Source organism: Dendrobates tinctorius, unplaced genomic scaffold, assembly GCF_039654945.1.
Source record: "Dendrobates tinctorius isolate UK_male_01 unplaced genomic scaffold, ASM3965494v1 ptg000082l, whole genome shotgun sequence".
In the NCBI taxonomy this organism is placed as follows: domain Eukaryota; kingdom Metazoa; phylum Chordata; class Amphibia; order Anura; family Dendrobatidae; genus Dendrobates; species Dendrobates tinctorius.
In genome coordinates this window covers 23,047,065-23,073,026 of record NW_027361750.1, presented here as the reverse complement: position 1 = coordinate 23,073,026, position 25,962 = coordinate 23,047,065, and the positions used below count along the sequence as shown (strand labels likewise).

Here is a 25,962-nt window from a genome sequence, read left to right as displayed (position 1 = left end):
ATAAAGAATTATACCAATTAAAATAAACAAAAGCCAACTGGCTATTAGGGTGGGTGCTGTGTCCCCCAATTCTCGGAGAAAAGGATTTTACGGTGAGTACTCACAAAAATCCATGTTTCTCCTTCGTCTCATTGGGGGACACAGAGACTGTGGGACGTCCCAAAGCAGTCCCTGGGTGGGAGCAACTCATCAATCCACACCGCATGCCTACCTGTTCAAAGGTGTGCCACCGCTGCCTGGAGAATTTTCCTACCCAGGCTCGCATCCGCCGAAGCCTGAGTATGCACATTGTAATGCTTAGAGAACGTGTGCAGGGTTGACCACGTTGCCGCCTTGCATACCTGCTCTGCCGAAGCCTGATGCCAAAGCGCCCAAGAGGCGCCCACTGCCAGAGTCGAGTGCGCCCTTATTCCAGATGGAACTGGCGCGCCTCTAATACGGTAAGCCTCTTGAATAGTAAGGCGAATCCATCTGGCTATGGTCGACCGTGAGGCTGCGAGCCCCTTCCTGCGCCCTTCGGGGATCACAAACAACGAGTCTGTCTGGCGAAAAGGTGCTGTCCTCGACACATACCTCCTGAGGGCCCTTACTAGGTCCAGCGTGTGGAGTGCCTTCTCTACTCTGTGTACTGGGGCTGGACAAAACGAAGGCAAAACGATGTCCTCATTAATATGGAACGAGGACACAACCTTCGGCAGGAACGGCGGAGGTGGTCTCAAGACTACCTTATCCTTAAAAAAGGTCAGAAACGGCGCTCTACAGGATAGGGCTGCCAATTCCGAGACCCGCCTAATAGATGTTATAGCTACCAAAAACACGACCTTCCTGGTAAGGTATGGCAATCCGACTTCCTGCAATGGCTCAAAAGGAGCTTCCTGCAGGACACCCAGAACCAGATTAAGGTCCCAGGCGTCTAAGGGAGCTCTAAAGGGGGGCACTAAATGCGAGACCCCCTGAATGAATGTCTTGACCTGCATATTGCTAGCGATCTTTCGCTGCAACAAGACAGACAAGGCCGAGATCTGTCTCCTCAGGGAACTTGGGGCCAAACCTGCGTCTAGGCCTGACTGCAGAAAAGCCAGGATGTTGGGAACCGAGAAGGACAGAGGCGCAACCCCGTGCTCTCGACACCAGAGAAAGAAAACCTTCCAAGTACTATGATAGATCCTCGCAGAGGCCGGCTTCCGGGCGCTAACCAACGTAGCCACCACTTCACGCCCAAACCCCGCCTGGGTCAGAACCCAGGATTCAACGGCCATGCCGTCAAACACAGGGCCCCTAAGTTCGGGTGGTAGATCGGCCCCTGGGACAGTAAGTATGGCCGTTCCGGTAGACGCCATGGCACGTCTGCGAGGAGCTGTACTAGATCCGCGTATCAAGCTCGACGGGGCCAGTCTGGAGCCAGCAGAATTGCCGGAACCCTCTTATCTTGATCTTTCTGATTACCCTCGGGAGAAGAGGCAGCGGGGGAAACAGGTATGGGAGCCCCCACGTCGCGGGAGAGGAAACGTGGAGGGACACTCGCACGTGGTCGCCCGCTGATGGTTTGGGGAAATCGGATCCTTTCAATAGGATGCATTGCCCCTGTCATATCTTCTCAAAAATAAAAAAGAAAAAATAGATGTCTGGGGAAAAGTCCCAGAGATGTCCCTCGGTGCGGGAAAGGATACGCGGAGGTGATACTCGCGCGTGCTCGCCCGTTGATGTTTGGGGGAGATCGGACCCTTTCAATAGGGTCTGTCGCCCCTGTCTCCTCTTCATAGCAAGAAAATATTAAAAAAAAAAAAAAAATAGTCTTGTGAGACCCAGACTGCGTGTGCCTCCATCAGACACTAAGCAAAAAACTGGTTTCCGCCCGCTATCGGGGCGAGGGTGTATGCGGCGGAGGAGGAGCTAACTTGTTTTTTTGTATACTTCGTGTCGGCCTCCAGACGGCAGTAGCACACACCCACAGTCTCTGTGTCCCCCAATGAGACGAAGGAGAAAACGGAGATGCTACGAGTCTCAGAAATAATTAAAAAAAAAATTGCATTAACAAACTTTAGTGTTTTTTATCCCCCAGTATGGTAAAACCAATGGTGTCGTTAAAAAGTACAACTTGTCCCGCAAAAAACAAGCCTTCACATGGCCATATTGACGGTAAAATTAAAAAATAAGAATTTTGGCTCCGGGAAGAAGGGGAGCAAAAAAACAAATGCAAAAATGGAAAATAGCCCAGGGTGAAGGGGTTAATAATGAGATTCAGAAGATTCAGTCCTAGCACAGATCCCTGCAGTCCCCACTGTTGACTATATCCCATTTGGAGGATGTACCATTTATGACGACTCAGTTTCCCATCATTTAAGCCAATTCCTTATCCATCTGGCTATAGTTTTCCCTAGTCCTTGCTTCTGTAGGTTCAGTATAAGGCTGTTATGTGGTACAGTATCAAATGCCTTTGCAAATTCCAAATAAATCACTTATTATTTAACCATTTTGTGTGGTGTGACTATCTGGATTAAAAAAAAAAGAAAAGTTAAACGTTTAATATTTTCATAAATAAAACATAAATTGACCTAAATTTACCATAAACAAAAGTATAAATGTGTCCTCAAAAAAAAAAAAAAAATCACTGGAGAGATTTTGAAATATTCCAATGTTCAAGACGAGTGCTAGGCCAAATTTTTTTCAAATCTGCCCTGTATCAAAAGGGTTTAACTACATCTAGTTTTTGAAGCAATATATTAGTCTGAAATTAGCCAATCAAGAGGTGGTTTAAGGAAGAGCAAAATACTCCAAGCTTATGGCCGTCTCTGCCTGGCTTAGTTTTAAGATGTCCAAATTAAGACCGTAATAATCCCGGACTTCCATGTAAGAATGCAGTCAGCGTGCTCTACGATAACGTATAAGGCTAAGTGCACACGTTGCAGAAAATTTCTGCTCAAAAACCTGAATCCCTTCCCAGAAACCGCACCTATTTTTCCGCGGCATTTTTTGCGCGTTTTTGATGCGTTTTTTCCGCAGCGGTTTCAAACCGCATGGAAGAAGCCAAAACCGCGGAAAAATCCGCAAAATTAATTAGCATGCTGCGGTTTTTACGCGGTAAAAAACGCATCAATGTGCACAAAAAGTGCAAAATGCATAGAAATAACTGGGAAGCTTATTTTTAGCGGTTTTATAGTGAAAACCGCGGCAAAAACCGCTAAAAAAAAAACACTGTGTGTGAACACAGCCTTAAAGTCACTATGCAGTGGAACTAGACTGTGACAACGGAGGGTGGGGTGAGCTAACCACATTCCTCCCCCTCTCCCTCTTTTAGTAATAAAGGAGAAGTACAAAAAAGTTTCATCTTTCATTTCAATTTGTTTAAAACCACTAGTCAGGTAAAAAATGGCAGATAAATTACATAAGCTTACATGTCTAAAGTAGGGAAATCACTCTTAAGGAGGAGTCAGATGGGCATACACCTTGGGCAAGGATAGCAACGCAGTGCAAGGACTAGCTGGCGGCTCTCCCGACCAGAAAGTGACAGCTGTTTAGAAATACATCATTCTCGGGTCAGGAAAGCCGACTGTCAGTCCCCATGCACTCGTTGTGATTATCGTCCGAGTTATACAGCAGTTTTACTTTTCCCTTAGGCTAGATTCACATCTGAGTGATTGTTAAAAGAGGACCTGTCGGCAGGATTTTGGACTCTAAAATATTGCTGTGATAATTCTTTGAAGCAGATTAAAATACTTGTAATTAGTTGTAATTAGTTGATTACCGAAGAATATAAGTGCAGCATGGCTGGACACTGCGTTTGGACATCTGCCCGACTTAAGAATTATCTGTACCCCCAGCCTATGACGGACAGTTAACTGCTTTTCCGATGGGTGTCGCGGTCCGGCGCCACCCATCTTCTAGAGAGGACGTCCTCCTTCTTACTTCTGCCGCAGCTCCTGCAGAGGTGTACTTTCTTTGCCCTGAGGGCAGAGTAAAGTACTGCAGTGGGCACACGCTGGACCTCTCTGACCTTTTCTGGCGCCTGCGCACTGCAGTACTTTACTCTGCCCTCAACAGGGCAGAGTAAGTACGCCTGCGCATTAACCGCGGCAGAAGTAACGAGGATGACGACATCTCTAGAAGACGGGAGGCACCGAACCGGACCATGACACCCATCGCACCTGCCCCTCGGTGAGTATAATCTAACTTGTTTTTCTTCTCTTTCAGGATACATCGGGGACTTATCTACAGCATTACAGAATGCTATAGATAAGCGATGGCGGTGGCCGCAGCTTATAGGCCGAAAATGGGGTGACAGATTCCCTTTAATCCCTTTACCCCCAAGGGTGGTTTGCACGTTAATGACCAGGCCAATTTTTAAAATTCTGACCACTGTTCCTTTATGAGGTCATAACTCTGGAACGGTTCCATGGATCCCGGTGATTCTGACACTGTTTTCCTCGTGACATATTGTACTTCATGTTAGTGGTAAAATTTCATTGATATAACTTGCGTTTAATTGTGAAAAAAACGGAAATTTGGAGAAAATGTTGAAAATATCGCAATTTTCCAAGTTTGAATTTTTATGCCCTTAAATCAGACATATGGCACGCAAAAAAACTTAATAAATAACATTTCCTACATGTTTACTTTACATCAGCACAATTTGGGAACCAAAATTTTTTTTTGTTAGGAAGTTATAAGGGTTAAAAGTTGACCAGCGATTTCTCATTTTTACACCAATTTATTTTTAGGGACCACATCACATCCGAAGTCACTTTCAGGGGTCTATATGATATAAAATACCCAAAAGCGACACCATTCTAAAAACTGGACCCCTCAAAAAGTGCTCAAAACCACATTCAAGAAGTTTATTAACCCTTCAGGTGCTTCTCAGGAATTTTTTGAATGTTTTAAAAAAAATGAACATTTAACTTTTTCCACAAAAAAACTACTTCAGGTCCAATTTTTTATTTTACCAAGGGTATCAGGAGAAATTAGACTGGAAAAGTTATTGTGCAATTTGTTCTGAGTACGCTGATACCCCATATGTGGGGGTATACAACTATTTGGGCGCATGGCAAGAGCTCGGAAGGGAAGGAGCGCCGTTTGACTTTTTTGGCTGGAATTGAGATCGGACGCCATGTCGTGTTTGGAAAGCCCTTGATGTGCCAAAACAGTGGAAACCCCCCACAAATGACACCATTTTGGAAACTAGACCACCCAAGGAACTTATCTAGATGTGTGGTGAGAACTTTGAACCCCCAAGGGCTTCACAGAAGTTTATAACGTACAGCCATACAATTAAAAATATCATTCTTTCCACAAAAATGATCTTTTCACCCCAATTTTTATTTTCCCAAGGGTAACAGGACCCCAAAAGTTATTGTGCAATTTGTCCTAAGTACGCCAATACCCCACATGTGGGCGTAAACCACTATTTGGGCGCATGGCAGAGCTCGGAAGGTAAGCAGGGCCATTTGACTTTTTTGGCTGGAATTGAGATCGGTCGCCATGACGCGTTTGGAAAGCCCCTGATGTGCCTAAACACCATTTTGGAAACTAGACCCCCCCAAGGAACTTATCTAGATGTGTGGTGAGCACTTTGAACCCCCCCAAGGGCTTCACAGAAGTTTATAACACCCGGGCATGAAAATAAAAAAAATCATATTTTTTCCACAAACATGATCTTTTAGTCCCCAATTGTTTTATTTTCCCAAGGTTAACAGGAGAACTTGGACACAAAAAGTTGTTGTTCAATTTGTCCTGAGTACGCTGATACCCCATATGCGGGAGAAAACTACTGTATGGGCACACGTCGGGGCTTGGAAGGGAAGTAGTGACGTTTTGGAATGCAGACTTTGATGGAATGGTCTGCATGTGTCATGTCGCGTTTGGAGAGCCACTGATGTGCCTAAACTGTTGAAATCCCCCACAACTTATCCCATTTTGGAAATTAGACCCCCCAAGAAACTTATCTAGATGTGTGGTGAGCACTTTGAACCTCCAAGTGCTTCACAGAAGTTTATAACGCCTGGGCGTGAAAATAAAAAAAATCATTTTTTTCCACAAACATGATCTTTTAGTCCCCAATTTTTTTATTTTCCCAAGGGTAACAGGAGAAATTGGACCCCAAAAGTTGTTGTCCAATTTGTCCTGAGTAGGCTGATACCCCATATGTGGTGGGGAAAATCACTGTCTGGGTGCATGGCAGAGCTTGGAAGGGAAGGAGCACCGTTTGACTTTTTCAATGCAGAATTGGCTGGAATTGAGATGAGACGTCATGTTGCGTTTGGAGAGCACCTGATGTGCTTAAACAGTGGAAACCCCCAATTCTAACTCCAACCCCAACACACCCCTAACCCTAATCTCAGTCCTAACCCTAATCTCAGCCCTAACTCTAACTGTAACTCTAACCCTAGCCCTAACCCTAATGGGAAAATGGAAATAAATACATTTTTTTAATTTTATTAATTTTCCCTAACTAAGAGGGTGATAAAGGGGGCTTGATTTACTATTTACGGCGGGTTTTTATGTTTGGCAGCTGTCATACGCTAAAAGACGCTTTTTTATTGTAAAAATAGTTTTTGCATCACCACATTTTGAGAGCTATAATTTTTCCGTATTTTGACCCACTGAGTCAAGTGAGGTCTTATTTTTTGCGGGACGAGTTGGCGTTTTTATTGGTACCATTTTCGGGCACGCGACATGTTTTGATCGCTTTTTATTCCGATTTTTGTGACGCAGAATGAACAACACCCAGCATTTCATACATTTCTTTTGGGGGGGTGCGTTTACACCGTTCCGCGTGTGGTAAAATTGGTAACGCGGCTTTATTCTTCGGGTCAGTACGATTACAGCAATACCTCATTTAGGTCTTTTTTATGTTTTGGCGCTTTTATGCAATGAAAACAATTTTATATAAAAAATAATTATTTTGCATCGCTTGATTCTGCGAGCTATAACTTTTATTTTTTCGCTGATGATGCTGTATGGCGGCTCATTTTTTGCGGGGCAAGATGATGTTTTCAGCGGTACCATGGTTATTTATATCCGTCTTTTTGATTGCGCGTTATTGTACTTTTTATTCAGAGGTATGATAAAGCATTGTATTTTGCTTTGTTTTTTATTCTTATTTTTTAAGGGGTTCACTAAAGGGGTTAACTAGTGGGACAGTTTTATAGGGCGGACCGTTACGGACGCGGCGATACTAAATATGTGTACTTTTATTTATTTTTTTTATTTCCAAAAAATGAATTTATTAGGGAATACTTTTTTTTTTAATTTAAGGATTTTTTTTATAAATTATTTTTACCTTTTTTTTTTTTACTTTATTAATTTGTCCCAGGGGAAGACATTACTGTGAAGTGTCAGATTGCTGATCTGACACTTCACACAGCGCTGTGTCACATCAGCGATCTGACAGGCGCTGCACAGGCTTCCTCACTGCCTGCTTTCAGCAGGCAATGAGGAAGCCGCCTCCCTGCAGGCCCCCACGGCCATCTTGGATCTGGGGGCCTGCAGGGAAGGAGACCCTCCGAGCAGCGCAGCACATCGCACTGCTCGGGGGGCTCAGGGAAGCACGGAGGGAGCCCCCTCCCTGCCAATGTTTCCCTAATCCCCCCGTACACTGCGATCATGTTTGATCGCAGTGTGCCATGGGTTAATGTGCCGGGGGCGGTCTGTGACCGCCCCTGACACATAGTGCCGGGTGTCAGCTATGATAATCGGCTGACACCCGGCCGTGATCAGCGGCGCCCCCCGGGAGCGCCGCTGATCGCTTGGACGTACTATCCGGTCCATGGGAATTAAGTCCCAGGTCACATGGATGGGATAGTACGTATAATGGCAGAAAGGGGTTAAGAATCTAAAATACTGCAGAAAGGTCCGCTAACAACCAAGAAAAATGAAAGTGCAATAATTAAGAAAAAAATCCAGCGTGGAATGCATGCAGGCAGTTACAGCTCCATGTAGGACAAGTGAGACAGATCTACGCGTTTTGACGCTAGTCTTTTTCAATTTAAAAAAAAAAAAAAATTAAAAAAAAGTTATGGCTCTGGGAAGAATGGGAGCGGAAAAAAAAAAAATGAAAATACCTCGCGTCATGAAGGGGTTAAGGGTCCGAATACTGTCCCCCAAAAAAAAAAATCAAGCAGCACATGAATGTGTCACATGGATGTGTAGCGCTAGCTTTATTTTGAATCACTTTTTATTTTAATGATGCCTGTAATGATGAGGTGACTGCTAACAAGTGATCTTACTCATTATTGCATATCCTAAAATGGCAAAATCTCCAGAATGTCCAGTGAGTCCATTTATACAGCGGCACCTTCCCTGCTCTTGCAGGAGTCTGGAAATCCCAAAGACAACGCCCTCATGTGATTATCACCCACTTATTGAAATCATTAATCCTTCCCAGAAAAATATCTAATAAACGTAAAACAGCTTGACAGAAGAGAATACATGTTTTAAATGTTTTTTTGCAATATAAGGCTGGGTTCACATAGCGCTAAAGTGTGCGTTTAAGGCTAGTTTCACACTTGCTTTTTTTTGCAGCGCGTTTTTCCCGCAAAAAAACGCATTGAAAAAACGCATACAAAAGCATACAACTGCTGCGTTTTTTTCAAGCATTTTTATGAGCATGCATGAAAAAAACGCAGCGTTTTTATGCGTTTGTATGCGTTTTTAGTGCGTTTTTACCGCGTTTGCGTTTTTTTCCAACATTAGGTGGCCCCTCACACTAACCCAAACCATGACTTTACTAACCCTAACCCTAACCCTGACCCTAACCCTTAACCAAATCATACTTAACCCTAACCCAAACCCTAAACCCTAACTAACCCTAACCCTGACCCTAAACCTGACCCTGACCCTGACCCTAACCCTGACCCTAACCATACTTAACCCTAACCCTGACCCTAACCCTGACCCTAACCCTGACCCTAACCCTTAACCAAACCATACTTAACCCTAATCCTGACCCTAACCCTTAACAAAACCATACTTAACCCTAACCCTGACCCTAACCCTAACCCTGACCCTAACCCTGACCCTAACCCTTATCCAAACCATACTTAACCCTAATCCTGACCCTGACCCTAACCCTGACCCTAACCCTTAACCAAACCATACTTAACCCTAACCCTGACCCTAACCCTGACCCTAACCCTGACCCTAACCCTTAACCAAACCATACTTAACCCTAATCCTGACCCTAATCCTGACCCTAACCCTTAACAAAACCATACTTAACCCTAACCCTGACCCTAACCCTAACCCTGACCCTAACCCTTATCCAAACCATACTTAACCCTAATCCTGACCCTGACCCTAACCCTGACCCTAACCCTTATCCAAACCATACTTAACCCTAACCCTGACCCTAACCCTGACCCTAACCCTGACCCTAACCCTTAACCAAACCATACTTAACCCTAATCCTGACCCTAACCCTGACCCTAACCCTTAACAAAACCATACTTAACCCTAACCCTGACCCTAACCCTAACCCTGACCCTAACCCTTAACCAAACCATACTTAACCCTAATCCTGACCCTAACCCTGACCCTAACCCTTAACAAAACCATACTTAACCCTGACCCTAACCCTGACCCTAACCCTGACCCTAACCCTTAACCAAACCATACTTAACCCTAATCCTGACCCTAACCCTGACCCTTAACCAAACCATACTTAACCCTAACCCTGACCCAAACCCCAACCCTAACCCTGACCCTGACCCTAACCCTAAACCCCCTTAACTAACCCTAACTCTAACCCAAACCCCTAAATTCCATGGTTAAAAAAAAAAAACGCATATGCAAAAAAACGCATACATGAGCATGCCAGTGCGCACATATGCGCATCCATAGGCTATAATGGCCATTTTTAGCGCAAAACGTGCGCATATGTGCGCATGCGCTTTTTTGCAGGGCCAAAAAATGCAACATGCTGCGTCTGGAAAATACAAACGCACACCCCAAAAAAACGCAGCGCATGAAAATCGCATACATGCGCTTACAAGCGCGCAGGTATGCGCACCCATGTTAAATATAGGGGAAAAAACGCATGCGCACATATGCGTTTTTTTCCAGCGCTAAAAAACGCAAATGTGAAACCAGCCTAACGCATCCGTTACATAGCGGCACTAACGCTATGTAACGGATGCGTTAAAGCACCCATACACTGCAATAGACGAGAGTATCGCTAATGCATGCCATAATCGGCATCCGTTAGCTATGTGCCGTCATTCTGTGACGGCCCCTCGGACGCGGCCTGCAGTGTGCGAGGGTCTGTTACTGCTAGCGCAGATGAAGTATTTGCGCTAGCGGGATGACATAACGCGACCACGTTATGGGAGTAGCGTTAATGCAGTGTCAACTTTATGCATTGAATGGACTGCATTAACCCTATGTGATCCTGGCCTTAGCTCGTTAATTTAATAAAAAAATAAAATGTACCTGATCGGCAGCTCTGTAAACATCTTCCCTCTTGCTGCAGTCACATGTATATGTATGCACCCGGACAGCGCCATTTTTCTTAGCCAATCTGCTTGTTTCCTTATTGCCCTCTTCATTGATATCCCACAACACAAGGGTAGCACCGAGACGGGCAAACTGCAGCGCCATAAGACGTCCTATGCCACTTCCAGCTCCAGTAATAAGCAACAGTTCTCCAGCAACATTCTTTCTTCTAGATGGGAGGACCCATAAGATGATCGACTCAAAGAGCAAATAAATTGTAAGAAGCAAAACTTTCAGCGTCTCCAAGAAAAAGTTCATGATGGAAGAAGGTGTGTAGGCGTTTTATGAAGGGAAAATCTGCAGAAGAAAAGTCACAATTAACACAGAGGACATTAAGGACAACAAACATTAGCACGTGCTTAGGATGGCTTCAAATGTCTGTGAAACTTGAACTGTACGCGGGTCACAGTACCCTGACTGATGGCCGGCTCTCCTGACCTGTGTGAAAAGCCTCATAAGCATGAGGACGCAGGAAGCCGGACTAAACGTCAGAAGAACATAAAGTCCACCATGGTTAGGCTTTGATCTCATTCTTCAGGCACCTTGGGGGTGTACTCTGGGTATTCCACAATATATGCCACTTACATATTTCATTGCATGGCATGCAGTGGCACCCGTTGGCAATTTACTGCCATTAAAAAAACATAATATAATGGTATTTATGCCCCAATGTGGCAGATCAATCTTTTCTATCTAGTGTTAAAAATGTATGTCAATGCATACAACCTTGGGGTATGCCAATAGGGCACACTTGGCATACAGTGATCTTATGAGGAGCAAGTCAAAGTAACACTCCTGGAGCATACCTCAATGCTTCCGAATAGTGATGTGAACAGAGACTTAGTAGATATTTTTAATCATAAATCTGCAGTAGAGGGTGAAATCTGCTGTGAAAGTTTGTCATTTGTGCCAAAGAAATGGAATGGCTGGTTTCCCTGCAACTATGTGTGGATTGGGTTTTGCAAACCAAAGCCACATGTACTGTACTACAAACGGTTACCGGCCATGTACCAGAAATCCGTGAGAATACCACCAAACTGAACACTGCTTTAGGCCTCCTTCACACATCCATATAAAACCGGCACTGGTGTCCGTGTTTTTCCGCTATAGCAAAAGAAATTACAAGGCTTCTCCTATACTTTGCAAGGTTACATACACACAGAACACAGATGTGCTGTATGTGGTTTACCCGGACCTGTAGACTTGTAATGACCCTTGTCATCCGTGATTCCGGAAAAAACCAAACATGTCTAACAGTGGTTTACAAGGACACGGTCTGTGTAAAAATACGGATATGTGCACAGAGGCATGGGCTATAATAAGTATGTGTGGCACCGGTTAAAAAACGGATGCAACATGTAAAAATGAAGAAGGCCAAACACTGGTACATCTTCAACAACATTATGGTGCAGCTCAGTTCAGACCCCAGTACAGTACCGGTACTAGTTAGACGCACCATTCATTATCTTCCATAGTTCTGTACATTGTGAAACCTATATATTCCAGAAAGCACTCCACTTTACAATACATACAGTGCCTACAAGTAGTATTCAACCCCCTGCAGATTTAGCAGGTTTACACATTCGGAATTAACTTGGCATTGTGACATTTGGACTGTAGATCAGCCTGGAAGTGTGAAATGCACTGCAGCAAAAAAGAATGTTATTTCTTTGTTTAATTTTTTTTTAAATTGTGAAAAGTTTATTCAGAGGGTCATTTATTATTCAACCCCTCAAACCACCAGAATTCTGTTTGGTTCCCCTAAAGTATTAAGAAGTATTTCAGGCACAAAGAACAATGAGCTTCACATGTTTGGATTAATTATCTCTTTTTCCAGCCTTTTCTGACTATTTAAGACCCTCCCCAAACTTGTGAACAGCACTCATACATGGTCAACATGGGAAAGACAAAAGGAGCATTCCAAGGCCATCAGAGACAAGATCGTGGAGGGTCACAAGGCTGGCAAGGGGTACAAAACCCTTTCCAAGGAGTTGGGCCTACCTGTCTCCACTGTTGGGAGCATCATCCGGAAGTGGAAGGCTTATGGAACTACTGTTAGCCTTCCACGGCCTGGACAGCCTTTGAAAGTTTCCTCCCGTGCCGAGGCCAGGCTTGTCCGAAGAGTCAAGGCTAACCCAAGGACAACAAGGAAGGAGCTCCGGGAAGATCTCATGGCAGTGGGGACATTGGTTTCAGTCAATACCATAAGTAACGTACTCCACCGCAATGGTCTCCGTTCCAGACGAGCCCGTAAGGTACCTTTACTTTCAAAGCGTCATGTCAAGGCTCGTCTACAGTTTGCTCATGATCACTTGGAGGACTCTGAGACAGACTGGTTCAAGGTTCTCTGGTCTGATGAGACCAAGATCGAGATCTTTGGTGCCAACCACACACGTGACGTTTGGAGACTGGATGGCACTGCATACGACCCCAAGAATACCATCCCTACAGTCAAGCATGGTGGTGGCAGCATCATGCTGTGGGGCTGTTTCTCAGCCAAGGGGCCTGGCCATCTGGTCCGCATCCATGGGAAGATGGATAGCACGGCCTACCTGGAGATTTTGGCCAAGAACCTCCGCTCCTCCATCAAGGATCTTAAGATGGGTCGTCATTTCATCTTCCAACAAGACAACGACCCAAAGCACACAGCCAAGAAAACCAAGGCCTGGTTCAAGAGGCAAAAAATCAAGGTGTTGCAGTGGCCTAGTCAGTCTCCTGACCTTAACCCAATTGAAAACTTGTGGAAGGAGCTCAAGATTAAAGTCCACATGAGACACCCAAAGAACCTAGATAACTTGGAGAAGATCTGCATGGAGGAGTGGGCCAAGATAACTCCAGAGACCTGTGCCGGCCTGATCAGGTCGTATAAAAGACGATTATTAGCTGTAATTGCAAACAAGGGTTATTCCACAAAATATTAAACCTAGGGGTTGAATAATAATTGACCCACACTTGTATGTTTAAAATTTATTAAAATTTAACTGAGCAACATAACTTTTTGGTTTGTAAGATTTATGAATCTGTTAATAAATCCTGCTCTTGTGTGAAGTTTGAAGGCTCTAACTTATTTGCATCTTATCAAACCTGCTAAATCTGCAGGGGGTTGAATACTACTTGTAGGCACTGTACATGATAAGGGGACGATAAGTGTATAGGATCAGGTAGTAATGGTAAATGCCAAACCTACGTAGTAATTCCATAGTTTATTGTTGTTGTATGCAAAAGACAGTCAGCCAAAACACTATGGCTATGTGCCCACGTTGCTTTTTTGAAGCAGAATATTCCTGAGCGGAAACGCACACCCTCTTCCCGGGAAACCGCATGCGTTTTATTAAGCGCTTTTGACGCTTTTTAGCATGCGTTTTCCTAAGCGTTTTTGCAATACAATTGTATGTATACGGAAACGCACACGTTTCCGTAAAATTAATGAACATGCTGCGCTTTTTTCTGCTAAGCGTTTCCGCAGCGGAAAAAAACGCACCATTACCAATTACCACAACATGTCTGGATTCAATTATGATTACATGGGAGGCTTTTCTTAAGCGTTTCCGCTGCAGAAATGCGCACCTAAAAGCGCTTAAAAAAAAGCAACGTGGGCACACAGCCTTGTGATTAAACTTTTTTTTTTTTTTTTTTACCATTCCCTCTAAATGAATTGTGATGACGGAGACTCTTATCCGACAAATGCAAATTATATCAGGGATCAAATTGCAGCTGAGGTTGACCCTTTTCGGTGTGAGGCCATGTGCACACGATGCAGATTTCCAGCAGATCCGCAGCGGATTTTACCGCGCAGAAACGCTGCATATCTGCATTGAGATGTACAGTAGCATGTTAATCAATAGAAAAAAAAAAAAAACGCTGTGCAGACGCTGCAGATTTTTCCGCGCGGTTTTGTTGCGGTTCAAAATATGCAGCATGTCACTTCTTTTGTGCGGTTTTCCACCTGCTCCATTCTCCAAATCCGCACGGGGAAATCCGCAGGGGGAAACCGCACAAAAACCGCAAGAAAACTGCAAGAAAAAAGGAAGAAATCCGCAGGAAAAATGCAGGTCATTTGACCTGTGGATTTCTTCAATTCTGCGCGGAAAAATCCGCAGGGCAAAAAAGTAAGTGTGCACTTAGCCTAAGTTTAGATTAGTCAGTACAGCTTCTCCATTTTTTTTTTTTTTACATTTACTTCCACTTCTAGGTTTCACATTCAGTAGATGATAGAATGGAGTCAAAATGACAGGAACTAGAACAAAACTAAGGGGCAATTAGTCATCTCCTAGCTACAGTCATGGCCAAAAGTTTTGAGAATGACACAAATATTATATTTTCACATGATCTGCTGCCCGCTGGTTTTTATGTGTGTTTGTCAGATGTTTTTATCACATACAGAAATATAATTGCAACAATATTATGAGTAACAAAAGGTTATATTGACAGTTAGAATGAGTTAATGCAGCAAGTCAATATTTGCAGTGTTGACCCTTCTTCTTCAGGACCTCAGCAATTCTCCCTGGCATGCTCTCAATCAACTTCTGGATCAAATCCTGACTGATAGCATTCCATTCTTGCAAAATCAATGCTTTTATTTTGTCTGAATTTGAAGGTTTTTGTTTGTCCACCCGTCTCTTGATGATTGACCACAAGTTCTCAATGGGATTAAGATCTGGGGAGTTTCCAGGCCATGGTCCCAAAATCTCTATGTTTTGTTCCCTGAGCCATTGAGTTATCACCTTTGCTTTATGGCAAGGTGCTCCATCATGTTGAAAAAGGCATTGTTGATCGCCAAACTGCTCTTGGACAGTTGGGAGAAGTTGCTCTCGGAGGACATTCTGGTACCATTCTTTATTCATGGCTGTGTTTTTAGGCAAGACTGAGAGAGAGCCCATTCCCTTGGCTGAGAAGCAACCCCACACATGAATGGTTTCAGGATGCTTGACAGTTGGCATGAGACAAGACGTGGTAGCGCTCACCTCGTCTTCTCCGAATAAGCCGTTTTCCAGATGTCCCAAACAATCGAAAAGGGGATTCAGCAGAGAAAATGACTTTACCCCAGTCCTCAGCAGTCCACTCCCTGTACCTCTTGCAGAATATCAGTCTGTCCATGATGTTTTTTCTGGAGAGAAGTGGCTTCTTTTCTGCCCTTCTTGAGACCAGGCCTTGCTCCAAGAGTCTCCGCCTCACAGTGCGTGCAGATGCACTCACACCTGCCTGCTGCCATTCCTGAGCAAGCTCTGCACTGCTGGTAGCCCGATCCCGCAGCTGAAACTTTTAAGAGACGGTCCTGGCGCTTGCTGGTCTTTCTTGGGCGCCCTGGAGCCTTTTTGGCAACAAGGGAACCTCTCTGCTTGAAGTTCTTGATGATGCGATAGATTGTTGACTGAGGTGCAATCTTTCTAGCTGCGATACTCTTCCCTGTTAGGCCATTTTTGTGCAGTGCAATGATGACTGCACGTGTTTCTTTAGAGATAACCATGGTTAACAGAAGAGAAACAATGATGCCAAGCACCAGCCTCCTTTTAAAGTGTCCAGTGGTGTCATTCTTACTTAATCATGACAGATTGATCTGCAGCCCTGTCCTCATCAACACCCACACCTGTGTTAATGGAGCAATCACTGAAACGATGTTAGCTGGTCCTTTTAAGGCAGGGCTGCAATGATGTTGAAATGTGTTTTGGGGGATAAAGTTCATTTTCTAGGCAAATATTGACTTTGCAAGTAATTGCTGTTAAGCTGATCACTCTTTATAACATTCTGGAGTATATGCAAATTGCCATTAGAAAAAATGAAGCAGTAGACTTTGTAAAAATTAATATTTGTGTCATTCTCAAAACTTTTGGCTGTGACTGTAGTATCGTAGTCCCCTGGCATACAACTATGGTATTTCCAGATTAGTGGGGAATAGTGACAAACTTTCTTGCTTATTTTAGATTAAAAAAAATAAAATTATATATATATATATATATATATATATATATATATATATATATATATATATATATATATATATATATATATATAATAAGGAAACCAAGCCTGTTGTCTGTCCATCCCGCACTCCACCCATTCCTGTAATCAGTTTATATATTGCTAGCTGAAGAGCCCGGCGCTGCCCAGGCATAGTAACTAACTACGGTTAGTTATAACAAATTATAATGAATATATATATATATATATATATATATATATATATATATATATATATATATATATATATATATAGCTGAGTGTAGAGTCCCACCCACTCCGCATAGCCACATTCATTATAATATCCTACATCATCTCGTCAGCCAGAGCTACCAGACTACTACCCCTAATATCCCACATCGTCCCGTCAGCCAGTGCCACCAGACTACTACCCCTAATATCCCACTTCATCCCGTCAAAGCCACTGGACTACTAACCCTAATATCCCGCATCATCCAGTCAGCCAGAGCCACCGGACAACTGCCACTAATATCCCACATCATCCCGTCCGCCAGAACCACCGGACTACTACCACTAATATCCCACATCATCCCATCAGCCAGAGCCACCGGACTACTACCCCTAATATCCCACAACATCCCGTAAGCCAGAGCTACTGGACTACTACCCCCAATATCCCACATCATCCCGTCAGCCACCAGACTACTCCCCCTAATATCCAACATTATCCCATCAGCCAGAGCCACCGGACTACTACCCCTAATATCCCACATCAGCCCGTCAGTCTGGGGTCAAAACCAGAGCGCTGAGTGGAACGGTCCTAACTTCCATACCGGGGATCCCTTTAAGAGGCCTGGGGTCAGTACCAAAGCGCAGAGTGGATTTGCCCTCACTTCCATACCGGGGATCCCTTTAAAAGGGGCCTTGGGTCAGAACCAGAGCACTGAGTGGATTTGCCCCAACTTCCATACCGGGGATCCCTTTAAGAGAGCCTGGGATCAGAACCAGAGCCCAGAGTGGATTTGCCCTTACTTGCATACCAATGATCCCTTTAATAGAACTCTGGGGTCAGAATCAGAGCGCTGAGGGATTTGCCCTATCTTCCATACAGGAGATCCCTTTAAGAGAGCCTGGGGTCAGTACCAGAGCATTTGAAGGCAATTGCCCTGACTTCCATACCGGGGATCCCTTTAAGAGAGGCCTGGGGTCAGAACCAAAGCGCTGGATGGATTTGCCCTGACTTCCATACCGGAGATCCCTTTATGAAAGGCCTGGGGTCAGTACCAAAGTGCAGTGTGGATTTGCCCTAACTTCCATACCAATGATCCCTTTAAGAGACCCTGGGGTCTCTCTCTCTCCCCTTTTCCAGAGTTCTGTTCCTTTAAATTTCATACACTGGCTGCTGCGACGGATCCGTCCAAAAACCGGATCCGATGCATCAGTTTTTTGAAAATCTGCAATGGATCCGTTTTTTCACTTTGACGGTTAGGTATGGAGGATGTGTGATGGGTATATAGGCACGGGAGGGGGGATTCATTTCTGTCATGTGCTCGCTGCTCCTTTCTGGGGGGCAGACAATGGCTGGGAGCTTATGTTCCCAGGGATGCTAGATTTCTCCCACCATATCAGTGTCTGCTGAGGTGTTGTCAAGTGGGAAAACTTGCTCATAGCAACCAATCACAGCTCAGCTTCTTTTAAGGCCTGTTTCACACTTCAGTTTTTGTCCATCAGTCAAGATCCGCCGTTTTGCAAAAAAAACGGATCCGCCATTTTGTTTGGCGGATCCGTTTTTTTTCCCATTGAGTTGCATTACCAGCGGATCTTGACGGATGGCCATCCGTTGGATCCGTTTTTTTGCGGATCTGTCAAAATTTTGCCGTCCGCCGACATGCCTGAACGGAGCATGTAACTTTTTTTGGCCGGCAGGATCCGCACTTCACACTGCGCATGCCCGAAAGTCTTCACTCAGCCGGAAATTTAACCCTAAAGTCTGTTCTGGCGGGTGAAAAAAAAAATCTCTCTCTCTCTCCTTTTCTCTCTCTCTCTCTCTCTCCTCCCCGGGCTGCGGTTCCTTTAAAATTCTTCATTCATCGGATCCGTCAAAAAAACGGTCCGGTGGCATCCGTTCACATCAGTTAGCAACGGATCCGCTTTCCGCCATTTTGGCGGATTTTAACTGACACTAAAAAACTGAAGTGTGAAACAGGCCTAACCAGCTCTGGCGAAATGAGAGATGCTTACTGATTGGTTGCAATGAAAACTGTTACTCATAGCAACTAATCACAGCTCAGCTTCTTTTGAACAGCTCTGGTGAAATGAAAGATGCTTTGTGATTGGTTGGTGATACACACATACATACATTTAGTTTTATATATATAGATATTAAAAGGAACTGTTTAGTTAATTGGGTTCATAATTGCAACTGTATTTATTTTAGAAAAATTGCGGATATTTAACACTTTAGGGGTAATTCAGCACAATTAAATCTGCAGACCCCCTCCTTATTAAAGGCCCCCATATATTTTAGACTATAGTCGGCTGAACCCACCGATATTGATGGATTTGGCTGACAGTCTAAGGCCGGTTTCACACGTCAGTGTCTCTGGTACGTGTGGTGACAGTTTTCTCACGTACGAGAGACACTGACACAAGAAGACACATTCATATGAATGGGTCTATGTACATGTCAGCGCGTTTTCATGGACCATTTGTCCGTGTGCAAAACACGCTGACATGTCCGTTTTTGAGCAACAGCACGGCTCACACGGACCCATAAAAGTCAATGGGTCCGTGTAAACATGTACCACACACGGATGGCATCCGTGTGCATTTTAAAAGTCATAGGGTTAACATTGAAACAAATATTTTCAATACACGGACAGCATACGGACAGCACACGGATGGTACACGCAGACAGCACACGGATTCCACACGGACATGGATATCTCCGGTACTGGAAATATCAGGACGTGTAAAACCGGCCTAAATGTGTATGGGAACGACTACCGACTCATGGTCAGGAGAGATGTCGATCGCACATGTCCAATTGTGGACTGGCGATTGTATTGTTCTCTGAGATACAGGCCAAGGTGTCAGTCGGCAGCTTTCTCAGAGAACACAGTAGCGTTTGGCCAAGTGAGTGCTCCTGTGCATAGGATTGTTGGTCATTTTACCATTAACTGTATGGATATTTATCTCCTTATATAATTGCCCTTTTACTTACCTGATATACTGTTTATAATGTTTAGGCTAAGTGCACACGTTGCAGAAAATTTCTGCTCAAAAACCTGAATCCCTTCCCAGAAACCGCACCTATTTTTCCGCGGCGGTTTTTGCGCAGTTTTGATGCGTTTTTTTCCGCAGCGGTTTCAAACCGCTGGAAGAAGCCAAAACCGCGGAAAAATCCGCAAAATTAATTAGCATGGTGCGGTTTTTACCGCGATACGGTTTTTTCGCGGTAAAAAACGCATCAATGTGCACAAAAAGTGCAAAATGCATAGAAATGACTGGGAAGCTTATTTTTAGTGGTTTTATAGTGAAAACCAACGCTGTGTGTGAACATAGCCTTACACATTCATCTCCTCCTGCTATCTTGTCGCCTTAGTGCTTGTGTAAAAAAATTTTTATATCTTCTTGCATTTTGTAATAAAGTTTTATAATTATTTACCGTACTGATTATGGCTATATTTCTTGTGAATAGGTTTTATAGATAAAAAAGACTAACCCTTAAAACCAAAATCGTGTACAACTGATGTATAAATCAGATAATGGTCTCTATGATAAATGATGGCCATTCCTAGAAATACTCCATCTCATAGGGCTGTAAAGAAAACATGTTTTTTTTTTAAAATTTTTAGATATCCTAATATAACAAAGGGAATAATTACCAAAATGAAAACAACCAAATGAAACAACTAAGAGTGAGCATCTCAATGAGACCTTTAGGGGAGACAGACTCCATTCTAAAAAGATAAACCGTGTCCCTTCTGCAGACTGAGCCTGTCCCAAGTCTTCTCCCCGATTACCTCTAAGACACAAAATATAAATCTCCAGCATTTCCCAGGTGACACTCCCAAATATGACGGGATATTGGGGTGTCCCTTTTGTGTCTTCTATCCTCCAGGAGCTCATCAATACGTTTTCTCTGTTCTATCTTTCTCGTCTTTCCTATACAGCGCTAACATATTCCGCAGCGCTTTACAGTTTGCACACATTATCATCACTGTCCCCAATGGGGCTCACAATCTAAATTCCCTATCAGTATGTCTTTGGAATGTGGGAGGAAACCGGAGAACCTGGAGGAAACCCACACAAACACGGGGAGAACATACAAACTCCTTGCAGATGTTGTCCTTGGTGCGATTCGAACCCAGGACTCCAGCGCTTCCACTGAGCCACCGTGCTGCCATATAAACAACCCCTGAGGTCTTGCAGTTGGCAAAATCCTTAATGAAGAATCTTTTTCCCACTCGATGCGCTCACAAAATCCCTGCATGTTAGAATCCAATCACAGAAGGAACTACCTCCACACTTGAAGGTACCGCATAGCCTCCCATCTAGCCAGGTAACTTCTCGTTTAGGTCTATTGTAGTGGCTATGCACTAAACGATCTTTTAGTGAGCGACCCTTTCTGAATGGGACATTGGGGTTTCTTGAAATAACGTCCGCCAGATTGTTGTCGGCTCTAAGAACGCCCCAATGTGTGTTAAGGATTCTAAAGATTTGATTCACCTGTCATATGTGCCTATGACTTCAATAGTGTCCTTCACATCAAGTTTTTTTTCCTTTGGTTGAATGAGTAACTGTCTTCCTCTACCAAGGGCATGTGCATAGGCCACGTTCAAGGTGTAGTCAGGATAGCCCCTCTGTCGAAATCCCAACCTCAAATAAAAGGCTTGTGTTTTAAAGGTTTCGATTCCCGTACATATTATTGGAGGACATAGCTGTCAGTCAAACGATTGGCCATGAAGCACTGTTCAGCTGACAACCATCCAATGTACATTGCCAGTGTAAGATGGCCGCCGAACCGGTCCTTGAGGAGAGATATGCATCATCACGGTTGGTAGTTTTGGTGATGTGAGCTTAGTTTGCCCATCTGAAACTGGGTGTACGCTTCCTGGCTTCAGATGCGCACTACACATGTCTAGAAGTGAGAGACACTTCTGGACATGTGCAGTTGCCAGAAGCACAAGCTGGGTACAATGTGGGGGGCGCTACAATCAATCGAGGAAAAAAAAAAGTAAATTTTTCTGGTTTTCACATTTAATGTTATAAAGTTTCATGAATCATCTGAATCATTTTTGGGGTGTTTCCGCTGTTTTGGCATGCAACATGGCATTCACAATATACTCCAGACAAATATACGCACTAAAAATCTAATAGCGCTCTTACCTTTCTGAGCCCTGCCATGTGCCCAAACAGCAGTATTTGATCACATATGGTGTAATATCACATTCAGGAGAAACTGTGTAAAAAGTTATGGGGTAAGTTTTCTCCTGCTATCCATTGTCAAAATGACAAATTTGGGGCAAAACAGCCCTTTAGTGGAAAAAAAAAAAATTTTTGTTTTCACATCTACATTTTAAAAAGGTTCTATGAAGTACAGTTACCTATTTGTTCAACATGCTTAACACATCCCTCGATGAATTCCTTGATGGGTCTAGAATCCAAAATGGAGTCACTTGTTGGGGTTTCAGCTGTTTTAGTACCTCAGGGGCTCTGCAAATGACAATGTGTCTGCAATTATGCCAGCCAAATTTACATTGCAAATACCAAATGTTGCTTCTTCCCTTCCCGAGACCTGCCATGTATCCAAACAGTATATTTTGACCAAATGTGGGGATATCGTCGTGCTCATGAGAAAGTGGTTAACAAACGGTTTCTGCTGTTTAGGCACGTTAGGGTCCCTGCAAAGGAGACATGGCACTCGTAAACTATTTCAGCTAAATTTGTGTTCCAAAATTCAAGTGGTGCTCCTTCCATCCAGAGTCCTGCTATTTGTCCAAACAGAGGTTTCCTGACACATGTGCAGTATCAGGACACTCATGAGTCTGGGAAACAAATTCTGGGGTCCATTTTCCAGTGCTATTCCTTGTAAAAGTTAATTTTTGGGTGGCTACATCAATATTTTAGAGGGGGGGGGGAATTATTTTTTTTCCAATCCACACTGCATTCATTTCTGTGTAGCACCTGAAGGGTTAAAAAAAATTCTGACAAAAGTTTTGAAGTATTTGACGGGTGCGGTTTTTAAGATGGTAGCACTTCTCAGGAATTTCCAATAGGCCGCTCAAGTCCATTTAAAGCTGAATAGGTCCCAAAAGAACCAAGTTTTGTAAAGGTTTTGAGGGAAAAAAACCACACAAAACAAACTGCGGCTCAACTTTTAGGCTGGGTTCACACGTGGCGTTTTTTTCGCGTTTCCGCGGCGGTTTTTACCGTGCGATTTTGACGTGAAAACGCGAAAAATAAGCATCCCATGCATTCCTATGGGATTCCACAATGCTGTGCTAATGCTGCGGTTTTTACCGCGGCGGAATTGCTTCCACTTCTCCAGTGTTTGAGTGGAGGTGATATCATGTACTGTAAAGATAGATAAGTCCATACCATTTACAGTAATATCCTCCCCCTGCAACAATGTTTCGGAGGTCTCCAAAATGGTTTGCTTGCTCCCTACAGTTTTTATAGGTGAACAATTAGATATTTTTTATTGGTACTGTATAATTGCCAGACACTCCCTCAATCACATTACTATTTTTCCTGTTATTACCATCAGTGTTAGACCCATCCTTCTTGTTCCCGTTTATATTAATCCATTTTTTATTACTTTTACTCATACCATTGATCAATTTGCTCCTATGATCATCATAGTGGGCCCTTTGTTTTTCAGATGTTAAAACAGAAAAAGATCTCTCTTTTCTGGCATCTACATAATTAATCTCCTCCTTTTTTTCAGAATTATTATTAATACTTGATGGTTGTTTATCATTCCCTCCTTCAGATATCACATATTCCCCAGTATCCATTTCTTCTACCTTTTCATTGCTATCCAAATTACTTAGCTTCTCCTTCCTATCCCTCCATAATTTGGCAGCCTCTTTATTAAATCTTCCTCAAATTTGTTCAATTTGGTTCTCAACCCTAAAGGGGGTTTTACACATAGAGATATTGCTAGAGATATCGCTATGTGTGATACTTACCTCCGACCGGCTCCCCCGCTGTCCATCGCTGATCGCGCGAGAATGTCCGGCTCCATTTTTCGTCGTCAGCTTCCTGCTGTGACGACGAGCGACGCGTGGAGGCGGGCGGGAGGACGTCAGGATCGCTGTGTGTGAAAGGTATTGTCCGCTGCGTCGCTGCTACATCGCTGTGAGATCTTTCTGTGTGAAAGCTCACTAGCGATCATTTAGCGATGCACCAGCGATCCTGACCGGGTCGGATCGCTGGTGCATCGCTAAATGTAAAAGGGCCTTAAGTCATAAGTCCTGAATTCAGAGGACAAAGAAAAAGACTCCAGATTTTCCCTCAGATGTCTGGCCCCCTCAAGTGCTGTTTCTGCCAGGGAATCTCTCTTAGATATCAGTAGTTTAAGAAAACCCATGGAGCAATTACACCATTTTTTTGTGAACTCCTCATCTTGGGGAAATGATGACTTTTGAGACAATCTCAAACCCCTAGGGGCTAAGTTCTCCTCTATATAACGCCTTAAAAACATGGTATCAATGTGGTTGGTAATTTCTTACTTTTATTTTCTAGGTTAACATGACCATTTAACCCTATAGCATCTGTTATCAGAAGCTCCCTATGTTCAAACCTATTGTTAGCAAAAAAGTCCATTACAATCCTATGGTGATCTGATATAAGAAACAAAGTCCTTGATGATCCTCAGCTGAGACACGAATCCTTCTTAAAAAGTGTATCCTCTTGTGATAGTCCAGTGAATAATATTATAGGTCTCCTCCTGCAGCACTCTCTATGGTCTTTGCAACCAGCGCCTAAGCGTCAATTATAAATAAGGAAAAAATAAAAAGCGCAATGAGTGTACCTGTATTAAAATCGATTTCCCTAACTAAATGAACAGGGTGCTCACCTTAGAGGGTTGTGCCACCCTTGCACAACCACGGTGTGAACGTTAGTAGTGGGTGGGGAGCGTGTCCTCTCACCCCAGGAGGGCACTGCACGTGGCTGTCGGCAACCTCCGCTCTCCTGTTCGGTCCTTCTCTCACCGGCTTCCGGATATATAACCGGTCAATCAGTTCTCCAAGCGATGCTACAGATCGCTTGGAAAACGCTAGCAATTCTGCAAGCTAATTACGCTTGCAAAATGCTAGTTTTTCTGCGGGAATTTAAAATGTGATTTTCCCGCGGAATGGAATTCCGGAATTCTCGTGGTTCCACTACGTGTGAACCCAGCCTTAACCCTTTTAAGGTTCTTTTACATTTGCCGTGTTTTTGCGGCCCCAATAGATTTCTATGGGGGTCGCAAAAACGGCCCGGAAAAATACATGGGAGTGCCGTGTGCCGCATGGCTGTATATACGGCTGTGAAAAAATATCGAGCTTGCTCGATAATTTTCACAGCTCACGGACACGACCTCCATTTAAATCAATGGTACCGCAAAAACAACGTTAGCTGCAATTTGTTACAACAGGGAAAAACGGCGATCCAAGGTTTTTTGCGGCCCGGTTTTGCGGGAGACCGTGGCAATACGGCCCGTAAAAACGGCAAGTGTAAAAGTAGCCTTAAACATCCTAACAAAATAAAATGACATTAGAAAAATTATGCAGATGTAAAGTAGACATGCGGGAAATGTTATTTATTATTTTGTACAGAATGATTAACTGGTTAAGGGTACAAAAAATAAAAGTTAGAAAATTATGAATTTTGTCAAAATTTGCGCCAACATTTCAATATTGTCAAAAATAAATGCAAACACATATATACCTAAGTTTACCACTAACAAAGTACAATATGTCTAGAAAAAAAAAAAAAAAAAAAAAAAAACTTAGAACCACTTGGGATACATTGAAGCTTTCCACAGTTGTTACCATAAAGTGACACTGGTCAGGTTTAAAAAATTTGGCCTGGTCATTAAGGTACAAAATTGGATTGGTTAAACACTACAGAGGGCTGATTAGGCAGAGTATTAGCAACAAATAATCTAACACTACCTTAAACTCCGCTAGAGAAACTTTTGTAAGATCAAAAGGTCTCCCTGAATGAAAAAGTAGTGAGAAAAAAAAGAAAACAGGTAATCATCATAATCAGTGACTTAAAAGGGGTTATCCACACTATGCGACTACAGATTTGTGAATCCTCAAATTGTGCGCACTGAGGATCAACCGGTGACCGGGAACAGTGGTCATGAGACCACAAGTATGGGATATGCATACTCACGGCCGCAATCAGACAAGATAGACTGTTCCCAGCTTCACCCAATACACTTGTATTCAGAGAGGCTGCACCCATCTTGTCGAAATGTGGCCTGCAGTATGCATTGCATATTGCATACTTGTGGTCACATGACAGTTGTACTCAAACTGAAGAATTCACACAGCG

At 43.5% G+C, this 25,962-nt stretch overlaps 1 protein-coding gene across 1 annotated transcript in view; it reads right to left on the bottom strand.

Moving 5' to 3' along the window:
• The window catches only part of SDR16C5 (short chain dehydrogenase/reductase family 16C member 5), an 86,535-nt gene that overhangs the window by 44,495 nt on the left and 16,078 nt on the right, over positions 1–25,962 (bottom strand). Inside the window, exon 2 of the mRNA XM_073583972.1 lies at positions 10,426–10,785. Within this exon, the coding sequence (XP_073440073.1) occupies positions 10,426–10,746 (321 nt within the window). The 5' untranslated portion in view covers positions 10,747–10,785. The remainder of the gene's footprint in view (positions 1–10,425; positions 10,786–25,962) is intronic.